At 49.4% G+C, this 19855-nt stretch overlaps 3 protein-coding genes across 6 annotated transcripts in view; 2 read left to right on the top strand and 1 right to left on the bottom strand.

Moving 5' to 3' along the window:
* smg1 (SMG1 nonsense mediated mRNA decay associated PI3K related kinase) overlaps window positions 1-5730 on the top strand; it is a 35531-nt gene extending 29801 nt beyond the window's left edge. For all 3 annotated transcript variants that reach the window (XM_062480392.1, XM_062480400.1, XM_062480384.1), the window contains 11 exons: window positions 3-277; window positions 542-751; window positions 905-1036; window positions 1654-1806; window positions 2120-2299; window positions 2434-2661; window positions 2890-3101; window positions 3261-3361; window positions 3545-3724; window positions 3918-4024; window positions 4238-5730. In XM_062480392.1, coding sequence (XP_062336376.1) covers window positions 3-277; window positions 542-751; window positions 905-1036; window positions 1654-1806; window positions 2120-2299; window positions 2434-2661; window positions 2890-3101; window positions 3261-3361; window positions 3545-3724; window positions 3918-4024; window positions 4238-4315 — 1856 coding nt within the window. In that variant the 3' untranslated portion in view covers window positions 4316-5730. The remainder of the gene's footprint in view (window positions 1-2; window positions 278-541; window positions 752-904; window positions 1037-1653; window positions 1807-2119; window positions 2300-2433; window positions 2662-2889; window positions 3102-3260; window positions 3362-3544; window positions 3725-3917; window positions 4025-4237) is intronic.
* A 358-nt stretch (window positions 5731-6088) lies between these two features.
* On the top strand, window positions 6089-13531 carry arl6ip1 (ADP-ribosylation factor-like 6 interacting protein 1). Its single transcript, XM_062481743.1, has 6 exons — window positions 6089-6274; window positions 8142-8275; window positions 8907-9026; window positions 10426-10543; window positions 11183-11267; window positions 12455-13531. The coding sequence occupies exons 1-6, from the start codon at window positions 6239-6241 to the stop codon at window positions 12571-12573; spliced, it is 612 nt and encodes a 203-aa protein (XP_062337727.1). The 5' UTR covers window positions 6089-6238; the 3' UTR covers window positions 12574-13531.
* A 636-nt stretch (window positions 13532-14167) lies between these two features.
* On the bottom strand, window positions 14168-15757 carry LOC134036628 (uncharacterized). 2 transcript variants are annotated; one of them, XM_062481633.1, is made up of 4 exons: window positions 15536-15757; window positions 15030-15239; window positions 14385-14586; window positions 14168-14282 (listed from the first exon to the last, which is right to left on the bottom strand). In XM_062481633.1, exons 1-4 carry the CDS (start codon window positions 15749-15751, stop codon window positions 14173-14175), a joined length of 738 nt encoding a protein of 245 aa, XP_062337617.1. In that variant the 5' UTR covers window positions 15752-15757; the 3' UTR covers window positions 14168-14172. The 2 variants fall into 2 exon arrangements, with proteins under 2 accessions (XP_062337617.1, XP_062337625.1); XM_062481641.1 differs by having other exon boundaries at window positions 15075-15239.
* Between the last annotated feature and the right edge of the window lie 4098 nt (window positions 15758-19855).

Here is a 19855-nt window from a genome sequence, read left to right as displayed (position 1 = left end):
AGGCACCTGCCCCCCAGCCGGGGAGGACCCCGGCCCCCCCAACGGGCCCGTCGGCCTGGGGAAGCCCCTGTACCGGGGGCCGCAGGCGGGGGCGGCGGTGGTGAGCGAGGAGCAGATGAGCCGGCCCATCAAGGCCTTCACGGCGGAGTTTGTGCGTCAGATGCTGATGGGGTTGCCCACGCAGGCGCTGGGCCTGGCCCTGTGCAGCGCCCTCTCCGGCCTGGGCCTGGACCTCATCAGCCAGGTGGAGGCCAAGGACTTTGGGGCCGAGGGGAAGGTCAGTCACAGGGAGACGGTCTGTGAAATCACATCTTTTAATAATGTTTTTCTCTTATTTGCTGGTTCTGTTTTTTTTTTTTTTTTTTTTTTTTGCTTTGTTTGATGTGTTTTTTTTATTGTATTTATGTATAATATTTATAGTTGTAATTTTCTTTTATGGGTTGTGCATATTGTGGGGTTTAGAGAGCTAGGGTCACTCCTCTCCAGGGATGGAATGACCAGGCATACGCCTGACATGACCCCCATCTCCCCCCTCCTCCAGGTGAGCCTGGACGAGCTGTGCAAGAAGGCGGTGGAGCAGGGCATGGCGGCGGGCCGGCTGTCCCAGCTGCTGCTGAACCGGGCCACCGTCCTGGCCTCGTCCTACGACACGGCCTGGAAGAAGCTGGACATGGTGCGCCGGCTGGAGTCCGGCCTGGACGCCGCCAAGCTCAGCCTGCAGAGGACCCAGCTGCACATCGCCATGTTCCAGGTGAGCTGGGGGGGCGCGTGCCTTGGATCAACATCCACCCTTCGGGTTCTGGCCTGGGGCCCAGGTCTGACTGGCCCGGATCGGCTGGTGGTTCACCACTAATCCCTCAGGGTTAGCACAGTTGTGTTAATTGTGCGTGTGTGTGTGTGTTAGTGGCAACACGAGGACATCCTGGGCCCTCAGCCCATGAGCGTGAGCCCCCCTCCTCGCTCCATCATCCTCAGCAGCATGAAGAAGAAGATGTACAAGCTGAGCCAGGACGAGGCGGCCATCGCCACGGTGCAGGTGAGGCCCTGCTCGCACCACAACACGGCCCCTCTGGGTCAGCCCGGCTCAACCCTGGTCCTCAGGGACCCCCCTGCCCTGCATGTTCTAGATGTTTCCCCTGCTCCAACACACCTGATTCAAATAAATGGGTCGTTATCCAGCACGGTAGAAGCCTGGTAACGAACATGCATTTGAATCAGGTGTGTTGGAGCCAAGGAACATCTAAAACATGCAGGGCAGGGGGTTCCCTGAGGACCAGGGTTGAGAACCACTGCTCTAGATGTTTCCCCTGCTCCAACACCCCTGATTCAGATGAACGGGTTACGTAGCTCAGCAGAAGCCTGGTAACAACCCGTTCATCTGAATCAGGGGTGTTGGAGCAGGGGAAAAATCTAGAACATGCAGGGCAGGAGGTCCCTGTTGGCCAGGGATGAAGAACACTGCTCCTAGTGGACTTGGCTGTGTTCAGTGTGCCATGTCATGGCTCTTGGAGTTGGAGACGGTTAACGAGGCAAAGTATAGTCTGGTGTTTAGGTATTTCCATCTGCCAGTACAGTCTCAGGAGCTGGTGCTCGTGTTAGATCTGACAGTTGGATATGAGCCCTTCCTGAACAGGATGCATGTCCCGCCCCCAGGAGAAGCTGGCTGTGCTGGAGGCCAGCATCGAGCAGCGCCTCAAGTGGGCCGGAGGAGCCAACCCCGCCCTGGCGCCCGTGCTGCAGGACTTTGAGCTGACCATCACCGAGCGCCGCGCCCTGGTGGCCCGGGAGAGCCAGCGCACCAGCCAGGTAGGACACACACACACACACACACACCCGCCTTACAGCTCAGAGTTTGGGTTAGGAACAGACCGGAATCAAACCAAGCCGTCCTTACCGGAAATCCTATCTGAATACATGCCGGTCATGTACAGAGGCATGTCTTTCATTCTGTTGCTTTCAAAAGGCAACCAAACCATTCTGTTGGGGTGAACGTAGAGGTTTACATAGGTGGCACCTGACATTAGCTAGCAGATGTCGGTAACGGTAGCGTTGACCGCCCGTTCCCACGGTAACGCCATCTGCCCCCCCCCGTCCGTCCGGCGGCTGTCGTCCCGTGCAGGTGACCTTCCTGTGCTCCACCATCCTGAGCTTCGAGGGCCTGCGCACGCGGACGCCCGAGGCCCTCAGCATGGACGCCGCGCTCTTCGAGCTGCTCAAGCTCTGCCAGCAGACGTGCTCCTACGCCGCCCAGTTCAACACCAGCGTGTCCCCCCTGGAGCTGCAGCTGCTGCACCGGCTGGTGAGGCAAAACGAGCGCGCCCAAACTCTCACACACACAACAGTCAACTTTGAAGCTGGGGGCGGTCGATCTTGGACTGCGCTCGACAGCACAGCCGGGGAACGCCCCCTAACCCGAGCGTCCTCCCAAACCAGGGCCCGTCCTCGGACCTGCCCATCGGCAGCCCCGATTGGCTGGCGTGCGCCCAGAAGCAGCTGGCCCAGGAGCTGTGCTCCCAGCGGGCGGCGCAGGCGGAGCGCGAGCAGCAGCTGGAGGCGGCGGGCGAGGCCCAGCAGCTGCTGGTGGACGCCATCAAGGGCATCCTGTCCAATCACAACCGCCAGCTGGCCGACGTCAAGCACCTGCTGAGGGCCATGGCCAAGGTACGCACGCTGTGCTGGCATGGCCGCGCTGTCGAACACACACGCACACACCGATTATGAGTCACTGAATATACGTAGCATGAAGTGACACTTGTAGCAGATGGCAATTTACCGTGGGTTATGCATAACCCCCTGCTTGTCACAGCTATGGTGTTTACGCAACCCCCCACCTATGGGGGGGTCCACTCTGCGCCTCACCCCTAACTGACTGTCCCCCCCCCCCGCCAGGACGAGGAGAACGCGCTGGCGGAGGGCGAGGAGGTGTCCTACGAGGGCAGCGTGCGGCAGTTCCTGTCCGAGTACAAGGCGTGGCAGGACAACATGCAGATGGTGCTGTTCACCGTGGTGCAGGCCTCGGGCCAGCCGCGCTGCCCAGACCAGCTGGAGCTGCTGCAGGAGATCCCCGCCACGCTCAAGGAGCTGCACGCCCAGAGCCAGAGGTGAGGGACACACACACGTGTAGGCAGTGCGGATGTAGCCTACAGGGCCAAATATTTGCCCGCCTTGAGCATGGCACATACGCATGTGCGTTTCTCCGGAGGTACCAACAGGTTTAATCAGGTGTGCGCTCTCACCCCCTGCTCTCCTCCTCTCTGCAGCGTGTACAACGGCCTGGTGGGATTCGCGTCTCCCCTGGTGACCGAGAGGGCCGGCGACTGTGCCAGCCCCACCTCCACAGCTCAGAGCAGCTTCGCTGCGGGTGCGACACCACGCCCGACAGATGACTGTGTACACACACCGCCGGTTGTGTTCAATGGTTGTTTTTAAAACGTTATATTGTTCTCCATTTCTCTCCCTGCCTCTCTTTCGCTCCCTGCCTTTTTCTCCCTGCCTCTCTTTTGCTCTCTTGCTCTCTCGCTCTCTGCCTCTCTCATCCCACCAGCTGTGCGATGCAGCGGAGCCAAGACCCAGCCGGACTCCATGTCCCAGAATGCACGCAAGCCCCTCCTTCCCCGTAACCTAGGCACCCCCGCGGACACCCCGCCCAGCACACTGGTTCTGACCACCAAAGGCATGAACCCCAGCCCCAAGCGGGCCGTACGGGACCCCAAGACAGGACGAGGTACGTCCGGCCCTAACCACCGGGTCAAACCACGCCCACCAGTAGTCCTGACTTAGGGATGAGCTGACGTTGCAAACTTTCATGACTGCATTTCCTCTGCTTCTTTTGTGGTCGTGTGCGCGTGAGGAATGATGGGTGTCTGGTGGTCGAAGTTGGACTAAACGCGTTTTGGTTTTGTTGGTTGTGGTCCCAGCCGTCCAGGAGAGGAACTCGTACGCGGTGAGCGTGTGGAAGAGGGTGAAGGCCAAGCTGGAGGGCCGAGATGTAGACCCCAACCGGAGGATGAGCGTCACGGAGCAGGTAGGACTGACACACACACACACACAGTCGCTCTCACCCTCTAAGACACCGAGATGAACAGATACAAGACTCCCACCAAACGCCTGACCATAACGAACCATATTGAGTTGGATGTTGTCTTAGGACAAGTTTTCCGAAATGTCGCTTCCCTGTTTCCCCTCGGGGGGGGGGGGGGGGGGATACAAATAATCAATTTCTCTGAATGTCCCTTAGGTGGACTACGTCATCAAGGAGGCCACCAACATGGACAACCTGGCCCAGTTGTATGAGGGCTGGACAGCCTGGGTGTGATTGGGGACGCCGCTTGATCTCATTGGTCCAGCGCCGGGTTAGACATCCAACCAGAATCCACCAGGGTCTGGGGCGACGGGAGCTGCGCAGCACCCATGTGCCGCAACCAATAGGGGGAAGGCTGGGGAGGGCGGACGCCTAGACCACCCCTCCCCCCCCCCCCTCAACTTCTGGGGCCCACCTGGGGCACCCGTGGCAATCGCTGCAACCACCACTGTCTCCCCCCACCCCCCCTCCCCTTCCCCAGGGCGATCCAGCTGACCCAACGCTAGTGGGGGGGTTTTTGCACCCGTATCCCATACGGTGTTTGAAGATGGGGGAGCTGTCCAGGATGGGGGAGGGGGGGAAGGGAGCGGGGGGAGGTGGGATGACGAAAGCACCCCCCCCTCCCTGCTTTGAACGAACGCTTTCCCCACCCCCCACCCCTGAGATCCATCATCCACGGTCCGCTCAGGATTGCCCCAGTTGATAAAACAAACAGACACGACTGTCCTGCCACAGGGGGATTGAGCAAGGAAACAGGACTACCTTATGTGGACATAGGCCTAGCCTTGTAAACATTGTCTACCTTTAAGAGCAAAGATGATTGGTCTGGACCTTGGAAGGCAGACATGGGCAGTGATCTAAGAGGCTTCCCAGGAGCCAGTTGTCTGTTCCTGTTTTTCTGTACGCTTTCCCTGTTGGTAAAGTGATTCTGATTAGGCCAGTGGCAGGTCTACGTGTGATGTGATTGGGCAGTGTGGTGTGGGTGGGTGGGAGAATCCAGAAGCTCAATGGACCCCATCTTGAAGCCTGAGAGAAATGTTATTTCCAGGAGGAAAAGACGGTGGGATCAACTTTCTCCTCAAACATTTATCATAAAAAAATAAACTACTTATTTTACACTTTCCGAATGTTTATCGCGCCAAATTTCACTAATTGTCAGGAAATGGAGATTCACTGTCATGTGTTTTTGAATGTCTTTGGCACTGCATATGATGTGCTTCAAGTTAACAGAACATATCGTCTGAAGTTCAATTTTTGGGTTGATTTCTGAATGGACTAAGAAGGGACAAAATGAACTGTGTGTGGAGAGAGGAGAGATTGAGGGAAATCCTTTTTCATATCTTTTTTTCTTAAATGTGCAGCTTTAATCTCCTGTGTCGTAGGCTTTTCTCCTGACCCTTCTTTGAGAATAACCTTTAGAATAGATTGCTGCCTTTTTTGACTTGCCTGTACGAAGCTTCAACTCCTAATATGTAACCCCCCCTCCCCTTCCGAAGCTTGCGTTTTACTAATCTTGACTTTCTAGTTTTACATTTTTAGTAGGAGAAATGCATTAAGAAATAGTGATGTTTCGGTGGTGGTGCAAACTGTTATTTCTTAAGATTTTATTCGTTTCTGTTTGATGCAAAATAAACTTGGATTTAAAACGACATTTTATTTGTTGCCCCCCATAACCAGTTTGTGCGATTGCAAACTTGTGTAGTTTAGGCTGTACACTCTTCACAATGCACCTTGCCACAGTAAATTCCTTGTTTGTGTGAACTTACATGGCGCATAAAACTGATTCTGACGAGCACAGACTGGTGTACAGGAGCAAATCATAAAATACTTCCGACTCGCTAAACTGGGGCACGATTTGCCCCGACAGAACATACTAGACAAATTTATATTATAGGCATTTAAGTAATTTAATAATTGTCAGGTCTTGACAGGTTCCGGTTGATGACGGAATGTACGAACTACATTTCCCATAAAGCCTTCCACCGTGACGTATTTCGTTTGATATAAAAACATTCTGCTGTTCGACCGTTGGTTATGAACTGCAGAGAGAGGCAAGGGAAGGGGGAGTAAGTGCGGTACACTGGGACGTTTTAAACTGAACAAAGACATTTAAAGAAATTTGACGAAAGATTTTGTTGGCTGCCACCACTGCTAGCTATGGCTGAAGGAGACAACAAGAGCGCTAATGTACTGGTAAGTCTCAACGGAACGCTTAGACTAGTAGGCTAGCTCTACCTAGTACTGTAGTACTGTACGGCAGGGTTTGAGTTAGTCTAGGTCGGCTAGCAACTAGCTAGTATTTTAAAAAACAACGATACATTAAGTACTGGTACTATATAAACAGTATATATAAAGTACTGTCCAGCGTGACAATTTGACAGTGCGCAGAGCTTTGTTCGCTCGGATGTGTTGGAAGGGACATTGTGAACTGCAAACAGAGATAGGCTAATCTGTACTGTACAGTACCTAACAACAGGGTTCCGTTAGCCAGCTATTTTACCTTTCTAGCTCCCCAGGGTTGGGGATTAACCAGTGTGAGAATCTTGCTCAACAACAACCATTAGCGAGCTAAATCGTTAATCTGGCCATCTGTTAAATTGGCATATCGCGTCAAGCTACAGTACTAACTTGTTAGTTAGCAATGACGTGTGTTAATTTGTGTATGTACTATACTGATTGATTGATAACTAGATACTGTAGCTACAGTAGATGGCTCTACCATTGTAATTTGCATTAAATGCGGTGTATCTGTAACGTCTATTTTATGTTGTGTACAAATGTAGCTGTAGCCTAGTTGGGGCTGAAACTGAAGTGGGCGTTAACGTCGTCGTTACAGTATTTGGCAATGCTACAGTAGGCAGTGCTGGGTTCTTTTAGCAAATTAACCCGTTTTTGAAGCCGTTGTCTTGAATACTAACTAGCCAGTCAATAATTACACGTGAACCTCAGTTGACTGTCTGCTAGGCTAGGTTATTGCTGTTTATCTAGATGCTTGCTAGGTTGGTGGGTGAGTTAAGTAACCCGTCACGGTCACAGTGCAAACAGTAGTGGCCTGGTGCTAAACGTCAGCTAACTAGTTAGCTAGCAATGCTGGGCCTGGTCATCTCATACAGTTACTATAGACAACACATCAGCTAAATAACGATGCGATGTGCATGTTTGCTTGTCATGTGTTTTCATCGGGCTCCTTAGTTGTATTTGTTAGGCTTTACGCCTCCCGACAAAACGTTAACATTTTAAGGCAGCCTCAAACCAGAACGCGACCCAATTCTAATATGTACAGTTGACACTAGGTAAACGCTTTCAAAGTCGAAATAAACGCGTGATTTGATATTTTGTTCCTGTACAAATCAAGCGTGGGCAGAAGGATGTATGGCTAGCTTGTATCCATTTTAGTCGTGATGAGCAGTGCGTCACTAGAAGCCCTTGTCCTTGGCGAGAAAACAGCTGAGAAAACGATCCGTGCTTTGCCGGTACAGTGCGGGATTCTTTAACAACGCGTACCTCAATGGAACCTCTGTGTGCCTGTCTCTTGGCCCCTTTGAACCGTGGCCATGTCTTGAGATGATTTGAAAGGTAGTCACGGTGGCTAGAAAGCTACCCTGCCGAGTGAAATGTTTTAAAGGGTACAGCTGTCGCAGTTTGAAATATGGAACGTTATGCAAATATGTCTTCTCCGGCACAGTCATGCGTTATCTGTTCCTGCCACTGGCAAAGAGAGTGTCACACGCCTTGAAATGTAGGCTACTCTTTCACACACTGGGTAGGCCCATGTACTTAGTCATGTTGATCTCAGGGTTTGATCAAGCCTCAGGTGAATTGTGTGCCTGTTGAGACTTTTCCGCCAAAGGGGGGAAAACAAACTGCACGGACACATTCCAGTTAGCTTTTAAACGAGAACATAAGCGTGTAGTAGGCCTACCTGCGCTTTTGGGTGTCAGAGGTAAGGTGTAGGCTAGTCTACAGCGATGAGCAAACGTTCTGTGTGAGCTGGAATGGGCCCCTCCCATCTCCTGGCATGGCTATCCAGTCTTCATGTTCTGCGTGTGTGTGTGTCCAGGCCCATGAGACGGCCCAGCTGGAGGAGCAGCTGCAGGGCTGGGGGGAGGTGATTCTGGCCGGGGACCGGGTGGTGCGCTGGGAGAAGCCCTGGTTCCCTGCGGTCCTGATGGGGGCCACCACTGTCCTCTTCACGTGAGTAGACCCCTCACTCGCTCATCTTCTGACTCCCAAACGTGACCACCACCTTTACAGACACCGCCTTTACAGACACCGCCTTTACAGACACCGCCTTTACAGACACCGCCTTTACAGACACCACCTTTACAAACACCGTACACAGTTCAAACACAAACACAGTTCAACTCGGATACACATGGATACACAAATATAGTAACCACGTTCTCTCTGTACCTGAGCAGCTATGTAATACTAGCTCAGTGGTAGAGCTTTTGACCACAGATCAGGAAGTTGCAGGTTCAATTCAATTATTCAGGGTACACAAACATACTGGTCGACACAGCCTTCGTCACCAAGGTTTTATGTTGCTGATCTTTTGCTGTCTACATAAACCTAATTCGGCAATGGACTGTTACAGGGTTTAGTTGGGTTTCCTATGTTTGTACCCGTTAAACGTTAAATGCAAATTCAAATGATCTTGAGTATAGGCTCTCCTAAAGTAACAGGTTGTTGGTGGAGGGGATGCATAATGGGCATGAACACACACACACACCATTCTAAAACGTCCCTCACCTGTCTCCCTCTCCTTAAGCAGTAGTTGCGAGGGAGCCTGCCTCCTGTCTAACCCCACTCTGCCCTCCCCCAGGCTCATCTACTACCTGGACCCCTCCGTGTTGACTGGGCTGTCTGGCTCCGTCATGCTGCTGTGTCTGGCCGACTACCTGGTTCCCACCCTCGCCCCACGCGTCTTTGGCTCCAACCAGTGGTGAGGGGGGGGGGGGGGGGTGTAACATGGGGGCCACCAAAGCTCAGCATGCTGGCTTATCGTGTACCACCTGTCTGTTCTTCTTTCTGTTTCTCTGTCCCTCTCTCTTCTTTCTACCTCTATAACCCTCTCTCCACCCCTCTCTCTCATCTTTCTACCTCTTTAACCCTCTCCACCCCTCTCTCTCATCTTTCTACCTCTTTAACCCTCTCTCCACCCCTCTCATCTTTCTACCTCTATAACCCTCTCTCCACCCCTCGCTCTCATCTTTCTACCTCTATAAACCTCTCTCCACCTCTGCTTCTCTGTCCCTCTATCTCTCCTCCACCACCACCAACGCTCTGCAGTGTGGAAACCAGACTCCCTAGTCTAGGCATGAGTGACTGCCTGCAGTACCAGACTCCCTAGTCTAGGCATACCCACCAGTCCCCGCCCTCACCCTGAGACCTGAGTCAGCAGCTGTCCATCAGCACCCCATTTCACACAGCCTGTCTCGCACACCCTGTCTCGCACACCCTGTCTCGCACACCCTGTCTCGCACACCCTGTCTCGCACACCCTGTCTCGCACACCCTGTCTCGCACACCCTGTCTCGCACACCCTGTCTTGCACACCCTGTCTCGCACACCCTGTCTCGCACACCCTGTCTCGCACACCCTGTCTCGCACACCCTGTCTCACACAGCCTGTCTCACACAATAAGGCAATGGTCTGAAATAAGCACTGAAGACCAAGCAGGAAATGACGGTCACGTCCTTAACTCTACAGACACGTTTATCCTCTGGTCTTAGTCACACTGCCAAGTCATGACCCATGGCATACACACCCTGACCTGCTCTGCTCTTTTATGATCACATGATATGTGATCGGATGGAATGCTTGCCGAGCAAGTCAAGTAGATGCATAGTCGGGTGCTCTTATTACTGAAGCAGTCACAATTGGCAGACGTTTCGTTCCGTAGCACGACTTGGCACCGTGTCGTGTTTGCTACGCTACGTGCCGGAGGCTGTTCTGAGTGTTCAGATGTGACCAACGAATAAGAAAGTGGGCCTGTCACTTTGAGGACAGGAGAAACTGGGCCGTGCTTGTTGGGGCTGTGGAGTGTAGTAGGTGACACCACACTGTAGATGTTGCCTTTTTAAGATGAGCTTAGCAAACAAGTCTGTTCCGTGTAGCTTAAGACTGCACAAACGTCTTATATTGTGCAAGGATGTAGCTCAATACCGCAAGGTCGCGGTGATGAAAACACGTAGCCAGAATTTTCGTCCCAACAAATGTTGTACCGTTTGCCCTCCATTAGAGAGCACGGGGTGTTTTTTACTGGGATTAAAAATAACACAAAAAAACCCTTCATCTCAACCTCCACTCCACCTGACCGTTCGTCCTCTCCTCCCTCAACAGGACCACCGAGCAACAGCAGCGCTTCCACGAGATCTGCGGCAACCTGGTGAAGACCCAGCGCCGCGTCCTGGGCTGGTGGAGACGCCTCTTCGCCCTGAAGGAGGAGAAGCCCAAGATGGTGCGCGGTGGTCACGGACGCCCGGCAGTTATACCCGGGTTCTTACCCCCCCCTCCCCCCCCCCCCCCCCAGACATGTGATGTTGTTACTGGCGACTTCGCTTCCGGAGGGGGAATAAAATTCCCGGTTCAAAGACGCTTCTGCTCGGACCGATGGGCTAAAAGGCATCGCGTTACAGGTTCTCGTCTAGGTGAAGGGCCCTCCTGGAATCTCTTCCCAGTCGCTGTGAAAGCTGCAACAGCCCTTCAGTTCCCGATGCTGCGTTTCATAGCGGCGGCAGCTCTCTCTGGGCTGCAGATAAATATGGCCCCAGTCAGCTGATAGTCCCCAGCCTGCCGCTCCATTTAGCTCGTCATTAACCCGGTTACGGTCGCCGCCGCCACGCAGCCTGCAGGCAGAGCCAGCTTTAGCAAACCCTCGCCCGTGTAATGTTTGAAAGAAACAACATCTGAAAAACAGTCCCTCGGTCGCAAACGCGTGGCAAGATGACGTTAAATGTCTTTTAGAAAGGTCGGAAGTACGTTTTGGCCTTAGGGCCAGTGCTTGGCTGCGTTTTGTTCAGCCTAGAATAGATTGGGTTTAAATGAGCAGTGTCTCCCCAGTGATGTTGGTTGTAACGGGCCCCCTCTCTACCCACAGTACTTTGCGTCGGTGATCAGCAGCCTGCTGGCAGTGGCTTGGATTGGTCAGCAGGTCCACAACCTGTTCCTCACCTACCTGATCGGTGCGTATGAAGATTGACGTGTCTCACACACACACACACACAGAGGTTTCACTTCAAGCCTATCGGCTGTAGTACACAAATTGGTTTTGATGGCTCATGCCAGCTATTAAGTCAGTGCCTCTCATGTCAGCTTAACTTAATTTTTCACTTTGCTACCTCTTGCTCATTAAACGTTTTTTTTTTTTTTTTTCCTTGAATGGTTAACTAGGGCGAGGCGGTGACGTAGGCACATCTCTATATGGCTCCTTTGTGTCACATAGTACAGGCAGAGGCATGCCTAGACTGATAGTGCCGTAACCCTGATCTGAACGAACAGAATGAGTCAAACAGAAGGATTGGGGTGAAAGGTTAAGCCACAAAACCCAATGGTGGCTGCTCAAAAGTTGTTTAATGGTTAGAATCACTTTGCTCTCATTTTTGTAGTTGGTTTCCTGGAGACAAGTCACATCTGACTCAAGTCACCTCTGAACATCAAACCCGAACAGTTTCCACACTCTGCTGTAGTGTCAAGAGTCTGCAGTGTTTGTAGCAGGAGGTGTGAAGTGCTGGTTAGTACCACGTCCTGTTTCACAAGCCTGCCAGAGAGACTCTGTGTCACTGTGTCAGTGACATCACCTTTCCCCCAAAACAGTTGGCACTTTTTCCAAGAAATATGAAAGTGGATCCATTAGTTTGGAGAAATACCTGAAGCTTCATGAAGCGGTTCTCTAATGGAGCATGTCATGGGGACAGCTTTGACAAAAACTGTGGAGACACGGCTGTTTGGTTAGACATTGAAAACTTTAGGTAAAAGGGTACTCAAAGATTAGACAGTTGGATATTATCTTGAACGAGAGAGAATCCTCTGGTAGCATCTCGGGTCTTCAGAGCAGTCAACACCAGACCAGTCCAGGAAGTGAGCAACTATTTATTTTTTCATACTCACCAGTACTGATGACATATTATTTGGTTAGTCAGTAGGTGGCTAAAGTTCACTGGACAGATAAGGGCACTTGTGTAGGGATTGACCTTGCACATCCTATTGGACATGTAGTCTCTCCCTCACGCTACATTAGCCTTGATTACATCCGTTAGCTTGATCCTTGGTTAAGGTGTTGATGCCTGAGAGATCATGGAAAGCCCTGCGTGACATTTGAAAGGGACCTGACTGTACTTCCTGTGTGACCCCCCCACCCCCCCCCCCCCAGTGAGCTTCCTGTTGCTGCTGCCTGGCCTCAACCAGCACGGAGTCATCAGCAAGTACGCCGGCATGGCCAAGAGGGAGATCAACAAGCTGCTCAAACAGAAGGAGAAGAAGAACGAGTGACGGGGGAACGAGGAGGGGAGGAGACGGGGGGGATGGATGAGGAGGAGATGGAACCACGGGGCGCTTTAGACCTCATCTGCAGCCGAGCGAGACCATTTTCAAACTCTGAAGAACTCTCTTCGCCTCTCTTGGAAGCCGTTCTCCTACGAAAGGGGGGTGGGGGTGGGGGGGGGTGTCCAGTGTCCAATACCCACTCATCATGCAGTGTACACAAGGGGGTGGGGGGTGTTTAATCATTGGTTTCTCACCATGTCAGCAGTCACGTTGCTTAGATCACGCTGGTGGAGTGGGCGTGTACACTCACACACACACACACAGTATGTTCTCTGTTTCTTAGACCCGTATGATTTCAGAAGCCAGTGAGTCATTCTTTGGCATTCCCGTTTTGTTTAACCTGAAAAACAAACTACTGAGTAAACATTTTGTTGTGAAATTGCGTAACGCCTCGACACCTCAACATAGAACGTCTTCACCGTCTTCGAGTTTCAGTCGTATTTTCGCTTTGTAGCCTTCTCATTTGTTTCTGAAAACTGAGACGACACAAGTCACCCCTTTTCTTCTTCTTGTTATTTTTTGCCCCCCCCCCTGCATCTCATTTGTTAGCTTTGCTCTGAAAGCATAAAACAAAACTGGATTCGAGAGATGGGCAGACCTGTTCCCTGCGGTGTCAATGTCAGGTTGTTAACTATTACGTAGGCCTACTGCTGTAACGCTGCTAGCTGAGCCCTCTGTGGCCCCTGTAGCCCTCGCTTCTCTCCTACCCTGGTCTGGCCCTCTCTCTCTTCAGGGGGGAGTTGTAAATACACCTGTCCTTATTTCCTTTCTTCAACATTTTCCTGTCTGTTGTTTTTTTGTGTGTTTTTGCTGTCTTGCCGTAGATGTCTTTTTTGAACTCTGTTTTCCCGTCATTTCACATGTTTTGGAGATCTCACAGAGAATAAAGTCTGATTCAAACCAGGCGATGACTCAACTTTTCTGTCTACAAAGAATACGAGAGAAATATGTTCAAGGGACGTTGGTCTCATATTTAAGGAAGGAAGGAAGGAGATCTGTAGGAACTTGGGTTAGAGACGGCTTTATTTACGAAACCTACAAAAACGTTTCCTGACCAAAATGCAAATGTTGCATGATTTTTAAAAGGGCTTGTTTGACACCCAGGACAATTGCCTTAGTGTTAACTGTTGATCTTGCATCATTCCACAGTTCTCACTTTTGAAGCATGACTGGCCCCAGCATATCTCTACTTCTCTTTTAAAGCCTACAATGTTCCTCATGGCTCCACGGTTCCAGGGCAGTTAGACGTGTCATTTAGAAAAGGAGATGTGGTTGAATGCCAGAGACGTGCACAAACACTACAAGCGTTCGAAAGCCTCGAGGCTGACAGACTGTACACTTCACTTCTCAGGACCAAAGGTATTTATTCAGTGAAGAAGCACCCATCTGAGATGAAGAGAACCACAATTGAAGGTCAAGGGAACCTGAGGAGGTGGTCTGTTTTCTTAGTTGAAGAAACGTTGACTTTCTGCATTGTGCCTGTGTCCAGCACGATGAACAGTCAGGTGGTTTGGCCTGATTCTACAACAGCATACGTGTGGGTGTTCACTTGAGTCGATAGGCGCAGCAGTCGGTTTCCCAGCGCCTCGCAGCCCACAGGACTCGGTCCCCGGACCTCCTCGTCTTCACAGGAACACCCTGGCCTCTCGCTTCCCCTGCGGCACACACGCCAGCTGTTTCTACCCGAGTGTGTGTGTGTGTGAGAGCTCCTGTCGAGTGAGCAGATATGTTGGTGTGTGCGTAGCGCGAGTGTTTACCTGTGACAATGTCGTGCTGATGCCACTGGGTGGGTCTCCCCATACGCCTCTGGGATGGGCGGGGCGGGTCCTCGCACATGTGCTCACTCCGATAGGTGGTCCAGTAACAGGTGGGCTCGCGGGGGTTGGTGACGGCCATCATAGCCGCACCCTCCCGGTTCCGTGACCTGTTCCTCCGTCCCAGACCGTGCAGGACGTCAGACTAGAGGGGGAGGAGGGACGGGGAGGACATCGGTAAGGTGGGATTGTGGAGCGGAGAGGAAGGAATGGGACATGCACGGCCGATGGAGACACCTGGCTAATCAGGACCCGGATTAACATAACTGGGCGAGCTCGTCGACTTGATATGCGGCAAAACAACCTTTTCAAGTCATTTGAACTAAATGGGATCCGTTTTGGGAGACGGAGACAGTGAGAAGAGAAAACAAGAGGGTGATGAGAAAGAGGAGGAAGTGGGGAGGAGACAACAGGAAGACAGAGACAGCCACAAACTGGAGGCTGTTTTAGGAGACCTCAGAACAGATGTCTACAGTGCCCCCTACTGTTAAACGAGAGTAATGTGGCTGTGAAGAGTGCTGACACAGCAGGGATTCAGCGAAAGGCAGGCCCTGCTCACACATCCCCAACGGCTCTGTCCTCAATCACGTTCGAAAGCGGCAGGCTGGATCGACGAGCTGTTGCCTCACGCACCGGTACGACGTCTTTGGGACCGTGCGCCGATCTGCTGTGCGTCTGTGGCCGGCTGGTCGACGGCGTGTTACTCAGGTCCAGCTGGGCTGAGTGCTGGGAGGCGCACGAAGGATCTCTGGGGAAGAAGAGGAGCACCTGTCCGTTGGCCGACCTGCCTGAGTAGCTCTGACCAATGGAGGAGGAGAAAGAGAAGGTGGGGGCGGAGCCTGGCGGGAGTCTCTCACATAGCGGCTCCAATTAAAGGGATTGTTGACATATCAAAGCACATCATTCTAAAGGCACCCACCAATCAGAGATGCCAAACACAGTGAGAGCAAACTACTGTATGCTATAGGTTGTTATAGTACGTTACAAAATAGCCTCCATCTTACACCTCGACACGGATCCTAAAAGGACTGCTGTTAAAGGCTTGAGGGACTATGTGCGAGGGAGTGTGTGCGTGTGTCCGGTCTACTCCCGACCTGAGAGTGTGTGGTGGTGTAGCAGGTGCCAGAAGTCTGGTCTCCCAGGCTCAGGGTGGTCTGGTGCATCAGACGCCCGTGTCTCGGGCCCGCAGCCCCGGGCTGCCCCCCGGCCTGACTGGGACCCCTCCCCTCATCGCTGGCCGAGGACGCTCGACCTACCGCCCCGCTCTGGTCTGAGCCCCTCACCACGGCTCTCTGCGTGTCCACAGACATGGTGGTGTGTCACTGTAACACACACACACACACACACTGGGGCTGTGTTTGAATACTCTGCAGCCCTCCCTCCATGATATCACTGATCTACAAGGATGGGATTGGTGAGAGGGTGCACTCCTCTGCACACAGGTGCTCCTCATCCTGTCAGATCAGATCAGTGATTCTTCAGCAAAGGGGGTAGGAAATATTGTAATATCTTATTGTAAGTGGAAAAAGCTGAAAGTCAATCAAGTTACATTATCGAATAATGAACTCAATTATTACTAGCACTGAATTAACAACAGTACTGTAGCATATTACTGTGTCACTGTTGATATACCAATGAAACCACCAACATAAAATATGCATTGACATAAAATCCACACTCTACTGTCTTGTACTTACAGTCAGAAAGATTTGAGCAGCTTCACCAACCTTCTGTTGTACTGCAGTTCTAGCCATTGTTGAGTTGTTGTTGTTATGGTTACAAGCAAACAATAGCGTAATAGACCAGCATAGTAACAGCAAAGTTACTACAAAACAGGGAACACCATAATGATTCAAAAGGGATATTTTGGGCTTGATGGACTATATGAATATACTAGAATATTATAAGATAATATTTAAACAAAATGGGGTAGAGAAGGGGGAGTGAGTGAGATGGGCAGCATCCATCTAGTGCTTGGCATCTAAGGAGTGTCAATTATTCATGATTGCTGATTAGAAGTAGAAATTATAATTCACTTAAGCCTGACTTCTTCAGTGTGGCCTAGTATGGTCCACTAGGGTTACTTTAATCAAATTTTACATTTACTATGAATAGACTGTGTCTCTATATGGAATGTGACGGACTGCCTAGTATGTTCTGAATACAAAGAGTTTTAGAACATAATTAAAGCGAAAAGCCTGTTCACTTTTGCTGCTTCTAATAAAAGAAAAGAATGTTGGGAGAAAATTGCAGACTCTGTGAATGTGTAAGTTAATGGAGACACCTGGAAGGGGTGAAGAGTGACGACACGCACAAGCAGGGTGAAACAGACCAAGAACGTGTCTCAATAGTGTTGCTGCTCTTTCGTTTTTGCTCATTCTTTCTATCTGCACTCATCTGGAAACCAGAGAGATAAACAACATAGAGGTTGGCCACTGGCCACTTTCACCTGTTCACCTCTATCTGACCAGGAGAGGAGAGGAAGCCACCACCAACTATTGAGACGCACCCCGGCCCCAGGCAGTGGACCTGGGTAGCAGCAGTCTCCACATAGAGCAGGCTACAGTGAGGCTTTACATATAAGGCTCTCATAAAATTACATAGTAATTAATGAGGACTTCATGTCACTGTATAACCAAGTATAGCATTAAATATGATGAAATGTCAGTAGCGTCATAAACAATCGAATCATCAAAGCAAAGCATTTGTTTATTGTGTTTACTGGAATACAGTCAGACCATATGATTGTTATAGTTATCAACCCGTGGTTAACAAGTGAAACATATTTGGAAGTTAACTAACATTTGATATTGATCAATTCTTAATTGTCTGAATAGGGAAAACATTTTGAATACAAGACTGGGCAGTGACCTTGATTAGGGAAGACACAGATGTTCCAATCACATCATATTATACTAGTCCTCATAGGCCTAGTCTGGCTAGTGCTTCAGTCATTTTAAGTGTCTGCTAAATGACTAAATGTCTATGATTTTAACCCCATGAATCTTGGCCTCGTCCCAGACGAATATGTAGTTATACTGCGGGTCTCCGTGGCGATTAGGGAGTGGGATCTCTGATTCATCAGGAATGGTGATCAAAAACTGTTCCTTTGTGAAGGTGATGGATACCTAAGAACAAGAGAAAGGTATTGCATATTTCTGTTGAAAACATTTGCTAGTTGAGTCAAAAAGAAATAAGCTACTAGAGGCTGCTCTAGGAATACATATCTATGTTGTGCCTCACTTCGAACTTCTCTCCGTAGTTGAAGGGGGAAGCAATTGGCAAGTTGGTAGTACTTATGCCAATTCCCTGAATGGCAGGAGTTGAACACCACCTCCCTACAACTTTTTCCATAATTGAAGCGGACGTCCACATGCAGAGCGACGTCCTTCTCACTGCGACCAAAGTTGATGGAAAATCTATTGAAAGTGAAAACATTATTAAGGAGGCCAACATCATGGTTGTAACGGGTTGTACATTCTTCACTATGTGCCAATCCTGAACCAGTCTGTTGTGTCTAATGTTCTTTAGATAAAATATATATTTTTATAATATATTAGGCCCTCTCTGACACTTGGACAGTTCCCCACTGCCGAAACCCATATACCAGGGTAAATCTCCTACAGGCAATGGAATTGGCCTGTGGTGACATAGGTGTGAAGTGTTTTCAAGGCTGGATCCAGCACATCAGAGGGTTTTTACCCCGTTTTTCTTTGTTCTTTGTTGACAGTATTAAATTGTGATTTTTACTGTAATATTTAAAAATCAAATCAAATTTACAGTATTTGTATAGCCCTATTTACAAGCAATGTCAATGAGGGCTTCACATACGCCCATAGAACTGCCCCTCAGCTAACCTCAACACTCAAGGAAGACAAGGAAAAACTCCTGTAATAGAAAATGACTATTCTATAATATTCTTTGGCCTAGAACAATTATTGCTGAGGTTTTAACTTCTGTAAAGCTAGCATAACCTTTTGGCCTAAGACAGTATTGCTTAAGTTTCCGTTTGCTGACAAATGTCTTACAAATTTGACTGTTTTACCCTGGTTGTTTTGCCCATACTCCAGGGATTTTGCTGACAAGTTTTTCCTTCTTGTCTTAAGCTATGTTTTTAATATTGAGCATCTGTATTAAGTTCTGAAACCTATTTCCTTTTTCGCTTTCTTGTTTATTGAAGAGTTCCTCTTTTGATGGACATGAACTATTGAACTAATGATGTAACCACACTCCCAGAAAAACTCATTAGAGGAGAAAAAAACGGAAGAAACCTTGGGAGGAGCAATTCAGTGAGGGATCCCCTCCCCCAGAGACGGTTGGTGAAAGAGAGGTTCAGAACACCGGCTTAACAGTCATACATCAGGGAAGTGTCAATGATTGTTGAAACACAGATGTTTCATCGAAACCCATATCAATTTTTCTTTACATGTAACTACATGCCCTGGATGCTGTGTTCTCCATTTTTTTGTGTTGGGTGAAGATTTGGTTTTGTGTTTTTTCTCCACATTGTCTACGTAAAGGTTGCATTGATTTATACATTTTGTGCAGAAAATAAGAACATATTTCTAATTGAATACTGTATAGGCTACATACTGTAAACACAGCAAATACATTTGTGGAGACAAATGAAAGTATTCAGCAAATGAAATACAGTACATTGTTTCAATCATGGACTGCTGTGAATGTCTACAAAGTACTGATGTAGTGCATATAGTAGGCTACATGTTACTGTACTGTAGACAGTAGAGAATAGTAGTTTTCATCTGTGCTTTTGAAATGTCCGAATTACTGTTGCAACAGTATATCTGCTGAGGTTGGGCTAAACTCTCTGTCCAGCCTCTCTCAATGTTGCCCTATGGTTCCCTATGGTTACCAGAAGCAGTCATAATAAGATTGGTGATGCCTTTGTCAATTACGCCACAAAACTATGGAACACATTACCCATACATATTAGGGAAGCAAACACTAGACATTTTCAAAAGACAGCTTGAAACCTAAAAAATCTGTTTACCAAAGCATTTAACTCATTTTTTTGTTTTATCTCAGAAGGGTTTTATTACTTTTATTAGCTGTATTATTGTTATTATTGATTTTCATGTGTTTTGTAGAGTTACATTTTACACAAAGACTGTGGCTCGAGATACCGCAAAGACTGTGGCTGGTGTGTTCCTGATTATTGCAAAGACTGTGACCTGTGTTCAGAAGGGTTTTTATTACTTTTATTATTGTTTTTATGTAAAGCACATTGAGCTGCAATTCTTGTATGAAATGTGCTATATAAATAAAGTCTTATTATTAAAATTACATAGTAATTAATGAACACTGTATAACCAAGTATAGCATTAAATATGATGAAATGTCAGTAGCGTCAGAAACAATCGAATCATCGAAGCAAAGCATTTGTTTATTGTGTT

The sequence above is a fragment of the Osmerus eperlanus genome, chromosome 2 (genome assembly GCF_963692335.1).
Source record: "Osmerus eperlanus chromosome 2, fOsmEpe2.1, whole genome shotgun sequence".
NCBI classification, from domain to species: domain Eukaryota; kingdom Metazoa; phylum Chordata; class Actinopteri; order Osmeriformes; family Osmeridae; genus Osmerus; species Osmerus eperlanus.
The sequence above is the reverse complement of the archived record's forward strand: the minus strand, read 5'-3'. Positions and strand labels throughout refer to the sequence as shown.